Source organism: Camelus ferus, chromosome 25 (assembly GCF_009834535.1).
Source record: "Camelus ferus isolate YT-003-E chromosome 25, BCGSAC_Cfer_1.0, whole genome shotgun sequence".
Taxonomy (NCBI): Eukaryota; Metazoa; Chordata; class Mammalia; order Artiodactyla; family Camelidae; genus Camelus; species Camelus ferus.
In genome coordinates this window covers 30,651,565-30,663,706 of record NC_045720.1, presented here as the reverse complement: position 1 = coordinate 30,663,706, position 12,142 = coordinate 30,651,565, and the positions used below count along the sequence as shown (strand labels likewise).

The 12,142-nt window shown below is 36.3% G+C and overlaps 1 protein-coding gene across 7 annotated transcripts in view; it reads right to left on the bottom strand.

The window, feature by feature from the left end:
* The window catches only part of RGS22 (regulator of G protein signaling 22), a 134,366-nt gene that overhangs the window by 99,650 nt on the left and 22,574 nt on the right, over positions 1 to 12,142 (bottom strand). For all 7 annotated transcript variants that reach the window (XR_004315277.1, XR_004315278.1, XR_004315276.1 and 4 more), the window contains 4 exons: positions 11,845 to 12,013; positions 8,544 to 8,673; positions 6,190 to 6,799; positions 4,501 to 4,662 (listed from right to left, as the gene is read on the bottom strand). Coding sequence is in view for 4 of the 7 variants with exons in the window: in XM_032468228.1 (XP_032324119.1) it covers positions 4,501 to 4,662; positions 6,190 to 6,799; positions 8,544 to 8,673; positions 11,845 to 12,013 (1,071 nt within the window). In the remaining 3 variants the exon portion in view is untranslated. The remainder of the gene's footprint in view (positions 1 to 4,500; positions 4,663 to 6,189; positions 6,800 to 8,543; positions 8,674 to 11,844; positions 12,014 to 12,142) is intronic.

The window sequence follows — 12,142 nt, the reverse complement described above, 5'->3', positions numbered from 1 at the left end:
TGCATTCTAAATTTCATTCATTGCATTAATTTCTTATTAGCCACTATGTGAATTCATCAAATATTGTAGACTACATTTCACAGTCAGTGCTAAACTGGTATTGGATTTTTTCATGCTTCTGTCATACCAGTTTTCATGTACATTGATTGTACACGTCTTAGTTCTCAAGCCCTAGAGTGGGAAAAGATATCTGTCACATAATACCACTAAAGGAACTGTATCCAAGGAACTGTGTGTGTAAACATATATATACATTTATGTACGTGTTTATACGTGTGTGTGTGTCTATCAGTCAATTTATGTATCTACCAATGGAAACTTGGTCAAAGAAGATAAACAGGCAATTCAAGAAAGTTGAAATCCAAGTGACCAATAAACACTGAAAAGGTTATCAATCTCACCAATAATCCGGAAAATGCAAGTTAAAAACACAATACACCAATGACATACCAAACACACAGGCAAAAATTTTTAAATCTGAAAATATTAAAGGTCATCATGGATTTGTTGCAATGAGTACTCTCATATTCTGTTAGTGGAAGTACAAAGCGTTACAACTACTTTGGAAAAATGGATATGTGTACAGCACTGCTTGTAATTATGAAAAGAGAAAACACCACAAATGTTAGAAATAGCCAGTAAGTTATGGTATAGTCACGTACTGGAATACTCTATACAACAAGAAAAAGTAATAAAACTCTTAAATACAGTTACAGACAAATCTTACAAATATACTGCTGATAGAAGACACAAAAGATTGCATGCAACATGATTCCATTTTATAAAGCTGTAGAACAGGTTGATAAAAACATACATTTAGGGATTTATTTGCATACACGGTTGGTAAAACTATAAAGAAAAGCACGATGATAATCACAAAAGTCAAGATGGGAGTGAGGATGTTGTGATTAGGAAGGCACCTTCAAGGGTCTTGGCAATGCTTTATTTCTCAGCCAGCATGGTGATTACATAGGTTGTTCATGTTTTAGTTTGAATTTTAAAGAATACGCAGGGTTTAGCTAGATCAAGAAAAAAGGTAAGAGAGGATTCTGGGGAAATGGCACTGTCAGTCATATTGTTTTTTTACCTCTCAGAATCCCATCATAAAAAGAGACAGCACAACTAGACAGCAAAACCAAAACTCATGGACAACACTTGCAACAAAACCTTCATAAAATAAAGTATCTTTACAAACACCAAAATACAAGCAGGTGGGAACAGACAATCAGCCATAAGACCTGCATGATATTGGTGTGTGGTGAGAGGAAGAAGGAAGTATCTCATGAAAAGATGCTCAACATCACTAATTACTAGAAAAATGCATATCAAAAGTTAATACTGTATAACTTAATTTATGACATTCTGAAAAAGACAAAACTATAATGGCAAAGAACAGATTCGTGGCTGCCAGGCTTTAGTTAGGAGTGAAGAAAGTGTATAATGACAAAAGAGAAGTCTGAGAGTTTCTTAGGAGGATAACTGTACATTGATTGTCATGGTGGTTGGTTATGTGAATCTATATAATTCGCTTTTACTGTACGTTAATGTAAAACAAAGAAAGAGGAAAAACAGGCTTTTCAATAAATGAGGATGAGCAATTAGATATCAATAAGCAATTAAAAAAAGAAACCATAACTCAATCTTGACCTAAACTTCATACCTTATATAAAAATTAACTCTAAATGGACCACAGATCTAAATGTAAAACATAAAATTACAAAGCTTTTAGAAAAAACAAAGAAGAAAATCTTCAGAATACAGCACTAGGCAAAGAGTTCTTATGTTTAACACTAAAGGTATAATCCATAAAAGGAAGAGCTGAAAAACTGGATCTCAACAAATTTTTAAATTTTGCTCTATTAAAAAACCTTTTTTTTTTTTGGTCCTTAAGATACGGTTATATTTATTCTTAATAGTAGGTGCAGGCAGCAACATTTGACATAGAAAAGTTGTATTCGTTGAATAAACTTGGCCCAAGAGGATAATTGCCTCTATTCTAATGAAACATTTGGAGTAAAACTTCTGTGGAAATCTTCATTTAGAGAGCCCCCCAATACACTCCCCTCCACCAGGGAAAATTTCACACACAATTAACCTTAGACTTTCTCTCACAAGTTGTTTTTTTCTTGTCTGCATGGCCTGTTTGATTTGTCCTGTTTTTTCAGTGTATTAGTCTTCACAATTGAGTATGGTAACTTGAGCTTGTGCAAGATGTATTTTCCGTTTGCACCTCTAATTCCAGTTCATCACCACAGGATTCAGTCTGTTCTCTGACACATTTGTAACTCTCTTCCACACTGATGAGAATTCTGATTCCCATTATCTACAATATTTTACTTGTTTGCTTAATGTAGATTACTGGCTTTTTGTTAAAGGATATAGCACAGAGACAGCCAGATAGAAGAAATGCACAGGGCAAGGGCTGTGGATGCACCACCTTCCCAGCACCTCTACGTGCTCACCAACCCAGGAGCTCTGAAAGAACCTTTTAAGAAGTTTAAAGACTGGGAGAAAATATATGCAGACTATATATCTAACTAATGACTAGTACCCAGAATATAAAAATAACTGTAAAAATCAATAAGAATAAAGAAAACAATCCAGTTAGAAAATAGATAAAACAGGTATTTCACTGAAGTGGATATGCAAATGGAATATAAGTACATACAAAGATGTTCAGTGTAATTAACAATTGGAGAACTGCAAAGTAAAACTATAATGAGATATCACTACACACTTAGTAGAATGGCTAAAAAAGAAAACTGTGACAACATTAAGCATTGCAACGATGCAGAGAAACTGGATCACTTATGCACTGCTGGTGGGAATGTAAAAGGGGACATCACCTTTGGAAAACTAGTTTGGCAGTTTCTTTTGAAACTAAAAACAGACTTACTATATGACCCATTAATCTCACTCTTGCACATTCATCCCAGAGGAGACATGTTCATGCAGAAAACTGTACATGAATGTTCATAGTTGCTTTACTAGTAACATCAAAAGACTGGAAACAACCCTAATGTCCTTCAATAGGTGAATGAATGTATAACATCCATACAATAGACTACTACTCAGCAATGAAAAAGAACTATTGATACACACAACAATTTGGATGGATCTCAAGTGAATTATGCTGAATGAAAAAAATAATCCCCCAAATTACATATTGTATTATTTCATTTATATAATAGATTAGTAGTTTCTAGGAGTTAGAGATGGAAAGAAAGGGGGAAAGGAAAGAGGTAGGTATGGTTGTAAGAGGGCAACACAAGGGATGTTTGCGGTAATGCAACTGCTCTGTATCTTGACTGTAATGGAAAATGCATGATTATACAGAACTAACTATACACACATAGACATAAATGCATGTAAAACTGGTGAAAAAATGAAAAAAAGATTAGTGAGTTATATCAATGTCAATTTCTTCACTGCAATATTATACTACAGTTATTCAAGATGTTATCACTGAGGAAAACTGGGTGAAAGGTATACAGAATCTCTTTGTATTATTATAACTGCATATGAATCTACAATTATTTCAAAATGAAAAGTTAACTTAAAAATGAAAGCTTGTACTGGATTAATATTTTATTAAGTTTGGTAGTTTGTACATAGTAGGTGCCTACTATAGTATAATTTATACCTTTCTGCATGTCTTAAATATTTAAGAATAGAAGTTTTTAAAGAAAGAAAGAGAAAAAGAATATTCTCTCTATATATGGAAAAATACAAAGTATACAAGAAATCTGGAAATCCTAGATGGGAGATAATGCTAGAAGAGTAGGCAAGGGACAAATCATAATGACCTCATTTGCTAACTTAAGGAATCTGAACTTTATACTGAAAGCTTTGGGGTAACTATTGAAAGATTCAGAGCAGAGAAGTGACACAATCAGATCCATCATGGCCACAATGGACAACTCACTGATCCTCACATGACACACATTTCTTCTCTAGGTCCATTCTCTTTTTCTTGCTTAGTGTCCCTTGAGTCCCAGGGGAAATATTACTCCTTCTCTGTATCCTGTGCATTCACCACACTTTCTGTATTATACTCATTTCACATGCAGGTTCCTCCCACTAGACTAGAATCACTAGACTTGACCATGTTTTACCTTTGTATCTGTAGCACAGCACTTAGCCTACAGTAAGTGCTCAAAAATGTTTATTGAGATGATAAATCTAACTCTAGCTACATGTACACACACAGACACACACATCAATTTGACAAGATACTGAGCATAAAAAACATCAGGTGTAGAAGGACGGGCTCACAAAGTTAAAAAGGAGCTTAAGTACTCTCCAGTCTTATTATGGATTTAAAGGTCCCCAAACTCCCACTATCTAAAGGATAGATACTTTAAGGAAGGCCAAAGATACAATAATCTTGTCATTTCAAATTTCCATATATAATATATCCTTAAGACAAAAAAAGTATAACTTGTAACTAGCTTAAGAAAAGTGAAAGCAAATAACTTTGATTCACTTTATTTTTCTTACCAATAAAGAAGTAAGGGTTTTACAACCTCAGACTGAATGTTTTTTAAGTGTCCTTCGTTCCACTGAGATCCATCTAGCAGTTTAAATTTTGATAAGATTTCTGCAGAAAGGTAGCAATCTCCACTGCTCACCAGATAGCACTTTTTCATCTTCTCAAGATGTCTGAAATAAAACATATACACATTGATGCAATATTCAACTAGCCAAATATTTTCACTTCCAAAATGTTTCAGACAAGTAATGAACTATCTTAAAACCAGAAGTGAGTTACAGGGGTACCGATGTGGAGATACAAATATTTCTCATAGGTATGGAAATGGGAAGGGTATTTCTGGTAGGCTGGACAACAAACGGCCTTGCAAAGATGGCAGTATCCTAATCTCCAGAACCTAAGACTATCACCTTACATGACAGAAGGGACTCTGCAGATGTGATTAGGATTTTGAGGAGATTATCCCGGATTATTCAGTTGGCCCTAATGTAATCATAAGTGTCCTTCTAAGAAGGAGGCAGAAGTGAGAGAGAAAAGATGTGAGACAGAAGCAGAGGTCAGAGAGGAGAGATGACGTTATGCTGCCGGCTTTGAATATGGAAGAAGGGGCCATGAACCAAGCAGGTGGCCTCAGAAGCTAGAAAAGGCAAGGAAATAGCTTCTCCTCCAGAGTGTCCAGAAGGACTGCAGCCTTCATACCCATCTTAGACTTCTAACTTTCTCACTGTAAGAGAATTGATTTGTGCTGCTTTAAGCCTCTGAGTTTGTGGTAATTTATTACTGCAACAATAGAACTAATACAGCATTAATTCTAAAGAACCGGTGTAGGTGGCTTGCATAATACCTTCCCTAACGTGACTTGGAAAGTGGTAGTGGCCTTCCACCCCAGGATCAATCAGGTCATGCTTCATAATCAACCATTTGGTAACTCCTGCTCTTGTAACTATGTACAACAATAAGCTTTCTGATCTGAACGCCACTGAGATAACTGGAATAGCCCAGTCACGAGAACATACTCAGTCAAACCCTTAAATGGGAAGAAGTCTACTCTAGCTGAGCTGTTTCACAGAAGATCCAGAGAACACAGACAATAAAGACTCTCCTAAAACAGGGTCCTCTTAAGGTTCTTAAGACTTACAATGACCCAAAACATATGAAGCAGCCAAAGACCTGCACCCCCCCCCCCCCGGCAGACCTTTACAAGGCTCTCTAGAGGGCATATAGCATGCTATCTAGTGGAAATGAACTCATCCAGGTACGAAATGTCTAGGCGGCATCCACCTAAAGAGCATAGAATTTGTTAAATCAAGCACACTGCTAGGAACTGTAGTAGATATCTTTCATGTAAGGTATCTTATGCCACTGTGGTCATATAACTGATCATTTTTTTCAATAAAAATCTATCATTGGAATATTATAAAAATAAAATAGAATGATTAATCTGAAAGTAAGTTTAGAATCTATGGGGAGAAACATTATGTTTAACAACAAATAATTGCTACTATTAGCATCTGAAAGCTATGAAATCACAGAACTAGTGAAATCAATATTATAATAAAATAAATCTTATTATTCATTTCTATAAAAGTATAAATTACATTTATATATTATTTCAGGCTTTCTGCCTGTGCTTAAATAACTCAAACTAACATTCTTTAGTTTTAAAACCATTGACAAAAAAAAAAAAATAGAAATACCTTTGACGTCTTCCAGGATCCTTAAGAACTTTTAACCTCTCAATATCCATCCATAGCCACCAGTATCTCTCCCCCAAAGTACCTTTTATAAATTTCTTAAATCTTTCGAACTCCTTTCTATTGCCAATGTCATAAGTTTTGTGAGAAACACACCAGTCAGCCCTGCCTTCTGGTCCAATGCTGTCAGTTTTTGAAATTCCTTGTTCTAACATTTCTTCTAACTTTTCCGTTGTGGCTTGAGCCATTTCACTTAGCAAAACATTCCTGCCAGAGGTAGGCCCCAAATACTCATCAAGCTCCACTTCTGTTACATGGTTGAAATTTATATAATCTGGGCTTTCTCTGAGCGGAACTCCAAGAATTTGATGAATTGCCACCCTCAAAATAAAAGTTATATAAGATTTTAAAAATTCTTCACATGTTGAGAAATGCAATATGAGGCTTTCTTCAACATCCTGTTGCTTTTCAAGGTATATCCTCAGAAGAGCTTGAGAAGGAGTGTCTTGTAGAGATACAGATCCATCTTCTTCAAATTCAGAAATTAATCTAGTGGCTTTAGATGGGTCCTTTTTCGTCCTGGGGTGAACTCCATCATCAAAGATAAAACTCTCTGTATTAAATCATAAAAGGCTATTAGGTGAGGTATGAATGTAAAAATTTTTTAAATTACTAACTGGATGTTATAGAGCTAGGATGGCAAATGGGTTTAATACAGTTAGTGACCACAGGGACCTATGTTGTGAGGAGTTCTAAACTTCTGGTCCCACATTTGGGACCAGCAGAGAAAAAACTGCCAACAGGGATTAGCCATGTCTTCCCTGGACGCGAAAGGGGATAATGGTGGCAGATGAACTAAATATTTGATATCCCTAATAAAGAGGATCTCCAAAAAGACATTATACCACTTTTAAAATGCAATAGTTCAGGCTGATAGAGAATGTCAACATATAAATGCCAAATCTATTAAAGAATTAGAATGTGTACATCAAATAATTACAGTGCTTTAATATTTCATGTATATGGTAAAATAAAATAAGCCACCATCGATGATGAGACGAAGGATCAGAACTGGAGTCATATTAGTAATTTTTTTAAAATTCACTATTTTATCAGAAAGATTCAATTACTACTACACTTACAAACTATCATTAAAAATTACAAAATTGCATAAGGCCCTTCTGAAGGCTTACAAATAGAAACGGAATGTTTTTACATCTTTTCTAAAGATACAGTCTAGCTCCTATTTTCTGTCTTTCAGAAATCAGTGAAATATCTGATATCAATACTTCACTTCTCATGGCAAACCTTGATGTGCATGCTCAATTTTCTCAGTAAGAGATTTCAAATCTCAGTGAACCGGAAATGTTTCACCACAATTTTTATTGAAGATAAATATATCAAATTTTGCCAATATTAAGATAAGATTCTCATAAACCTGTGAAAGGATACTGAGTCTCCACTCAACCCCACCGACGCGGAGGCAGAGCGAAGGCCAGCATTTCTGCTCACCACCTTCCTGCTCACCTTTCTCTTCCTGTTGACTACCTTTACTCTCCAATTTCCTGCTTTACTATTGGGGGAGATAGTAAGAAATCCATAAATTCAGCTATTTTCAATTAGGAAGGTTATTGTCCTCTTTACCTGGATTTAGGTTCAGTTCCAGAGAATCCAGACTTACCCCTGGAGGTGGCTTATACTTCTCAAAGGAAACATGTAAGAACTATCACTGAACTGCTGAGTTCCCCTCCTGAATCACATTGCTAGATTTCCTTTTTTGCCTAGCAAATTATACATGTTAATCACTCTCATTTCTGGAAGGTTCCTTTTATTTAAGAAAAGTTTGTATCCCCACAGTAGAAATTTATCTGCTTTTCAAGGTGAAAAATAGTCTGAACTTAAAAAAAGAAGGAAAACTCAAGTTCCATGAATCACTATTCACTTTCGGGAGGAGAGAAGGGTTGTATTCTATTTCAAAGGCTTAATAAGAATTTGTAAACTGTGATAGGAAATAAAGACAAACATTTATTGACTGTCTATTAGATACCAAACACTAGGCCAGGCATTTTCTATGCATTTAGTATGTATATATCATTATTTTAATCTTACAGATGACAAAGCAAGACTCCCAGAAGTGGAATAATTTACAAAAGTCACAAGCTAATAAATATCAGAGTTGGGTTTAAACTCACGCTCTTTTCACTATACCAAGCTGTCTCTTGAAAAACAGTAAAAAGTAAAGTTGGGGGGAGGCAATTTTTCTCCCTATCCACTAAGTGTCATGCTATAAGTTTAGAACAATAACAAAAGAGGCTTAAAGAGCAGTTTTAAAGTCATTCTCGTCCTTTTCTGCTTACCAGAAACAGATGAAATAACTGGTGATTCAATTTTATTGTGGAGCACACAAGATGGTAATGAAAAGGTTGATACTGTTTGCTGACTCTGTTTTGCTAATGTAAACCAATCTTTTGTTTGAGTATACGAGGCCTACAAAGAAAGGAGCACATTTGTTTAACATAAGATTAGCAGTATTCTTCCAATCACAAACCTGGACAAGTCATTATGATAATATGTCATTTGCATAGTACAATATGTAAACAAAAAATTATGCCATGAAAGAGAAGAATGTTGTATACAGAAAGATTCATTAGCTGCAAATAGTGGTAAGGAAATTTCAATCAAGATTATTTTCGCATGAGATGACCAAAGGAAAAAGGTGAGCGCAATACTCATCACATTCTTTACTCTGCCCCCAGAAGCATGTAACCTTGCCTCCTGTAATCACTACAAGCTCATGCCATCTAACTTTAACTTGAGCAGTCACCATGGCTCATCAGTCTTTGGATGCATCTTTTGCCAGCTGTTCCCATTTACAACTTTCCCAATTATTTCATGCCCCCGATTCTGTCTGGCCTGGCTCAGTGTTTTTAACAATGTGTCCATAATATGACAAAAATTTACTCTCAGTAGCACTGGAAACCTCTCTAAGCTCATCTGCCCCTTTGTCTTAGATTCTGTTTTCCTGACTTGGCTTGGATTGGATGCTTCCTGAAGGCTGATTCCTGACTCACCTGCCCCTGGATGGAGTTTTCAGTTGCTCCTTTCTTTTGTGTACTCTTGAGCCAGCTGACCCAATTCCCAAACTGACCCGCAGCTTTTAGGACCCCAGTCCTAAGAAACCCCATCTCAGATTTCTTGGGAAAATTCCTCTTTCTACTTCTCTGGGTAATATCCTCACCTATCTTTCTGGGATAACCCAAGTTATTCAACCGAAGCAGAGAAGGCAGTGCCCAGCACTGCTCTCATTTCTTCTTTCTCCAACTGAGTCAGCTGGTTGCCCCTTCACCCAAGGAACATTCACAAAGGAGGCAGGGCTCAAATGGAGTAGATACAGTTCCCTGGTCATTATGCAGAATTAGCAAGACAAGTTAGGCCACACAGTAAGACCAAAAGCAAGAGAGAGAAGTGACAGGTGCCATCTGTGTAGTCACTGCCCCTCTTCAAGGTAAGGTTTCCTGGCTAGATAAAAGCTTTGAATCTAATTTCCTTTTGTTTCCTCTTCTCCTTCCTCCAAAGCCAAGTCATTTATTATCAATAACATGCTCATTCAAAATATTTATTGAATGACTATTCTATTCCAAGCAGTATCCTAAGCACTGAGAGGAAGCCAAAATAATTAAGGAACTTTCAAGGAATTGAGAGAGACTAACATACAAGAGTCCTTGCTATTTCAACTGCACAAAAAATGATGAAGACAGGGGAGAAAGAAGTAGTTAGTCAAACATAAAAGCAGTTAATTATTCCACTTTATATTCTTAAAAGATGGGTCAACTGTTTGTGTTTACACAGTAAAACTGAAGACTCAAAGAAATATTACCAATTATCATAAAGATTAACCCCTATTTAATAGTCACGGTTTAATGACTTAAGAACCCAAAGAACACTGAATTCTCAAAGTTCAAAAGCTATTAAAAGGATAATATATAGTTAAAGCATGACTCGAGTCAACAGAAATGAGATTTTTTTCATCACAGAAAATAGCAAAAGTAAACTAGCCTGCGTTTTCATTCTCTTAGATCTGATTCAATTTACAAGTGAGGAATCAGAACTTACTCCACTAGACTGATTATTTCCTTTGCATGTTTATTGATCTCTGTACTCTATATTGATCAGTATATATTTTTGACATTCCTGACATTATTATAATACGTAAGTTAAGAGAAAAAATACTTAAAAATAAGGATAAGAGAGAAGGAAAATATGCCTTCAGTACATCTCCAAGCATCTTTCAGAGGAAATACTGGGACTGGCATAATTTTTAACATTTTTGCCAAATATTACCAATAGAAATGCCAAACTACAAAATTAAATAGGAGCTTACACAGAAAAAAAAAATGTTAAAAGCAAGATAAGATAAGGATATCTATTCCAACAGAGATGGCAAATAGTTTTTGTCTTGTATGACATCTTTGATCAATTGGAAGTGCCTGCCTAGAGTGTCGTGTTGACAAGAATTTGGAGCCAAGTCCTAGCTCAGCAGGGTAATTGCCATGATTGATTAGCAATGTCTGTCATGAATGGAGAGTAGGAGAAAAGCAACACATGGGCCACATATTTGCAATTCTTGGTTTGTAAAGAACTCTATTTTGGAAATGTGTTCTCAGACAGAAGATGTGAAAATTAGAGGCTAAAGAGAAGCAGAATATGTGACCTCAAAATGTGCCACTTTGGCATGTGGATTATTGTGAGCTGAAGACAATCAAGACCCAGCAGACTCAAGAAAAACTTCCACCTCTCTCTTAACTACGCAAAAGAACTTAGACAGGAGGCCTGGCTCAGAGAGGACTATTGCCAGAGATAACTTTTATCTGATCGACCTATCTGTAGGCAGGCAAACATCTAATTACCAAAGGTCTGCTCTTCTTACCCTCCCGTGAATTACCCGCCTCCCCTTTGAAGCCCCAGGCCCCTACCCCCTTCCTTAGCTGAAGAGGGCACATCAGCCTCACTGCTCAACTTGCTCGTGGGCCTCATATTCTCATAGGACTCCCATACATATGAAATTACATCTGCTTTTCTCCTGTTACTCTGTCTTACGCCAATTTCATTATCAGACCAGCCAAAGAACCTAGAAGGGTAGAAGGAAAAATTCTCCTCCCCAGCAAGGCCAGAGATCAAACAGCAATTTTCACTATACCATGTTTCTCCAACACTTGATTCTAGGTTATATCTCTTCAAACGTACTCATACAACCCAACACTCTCCAATCACGGAGGACAGATTTACCCGACAGCAGTTAAACAGTAAGGTACTTCATTACTGAGGAATAATCTGGACAATAGGGAGGAGAAAACCCAATTTATCAAAAATTAGAGAACCCAAATAATAAAAAATTTGGAATGAACGATGAAACCCTTGCTTTCCAGGTGACACTGGGCACATTCTTCCATCCGGCATTTCTCCTTGAGGATAATATCCTCTCCATGAGGATAATAATTCTAATTACATTTCAAGTGAAAGAGTGTAGGGCAAATGGGTCAGCATAAAATAGGTATTTGAAATCATCTTCCTAGTCAAGTGGTACAAATGAAATTCATGTCCCTAAAATGAGAAGCTTCACTGAAGTGCCACGTCACAAAGAAACAGTCACACTTTTACCTCGCCAAGAGAAATGTAGAACTTTTTCAGAATCATAACATTGTCGTCTTCAACAACAGGAGGTGGTGGACTGGGTGGTTTTTTCAGGACCCAGGGATTAAAATCTGTACCTAGTATGATGTTCATGCCTGATTCACTCCATCTTACTTGTGAAACCAATTTGGCTAACCTGCATTGTAGAAATCATACAAACTTGAAGTAAGTTTCAAATATAGTAGAATTCAGGAAAAAAAACCCAAAATTTTATTTTATGTATTCAAGCCAACCTCCCTTCCTAACTCTGCAGGATGATTCTCTT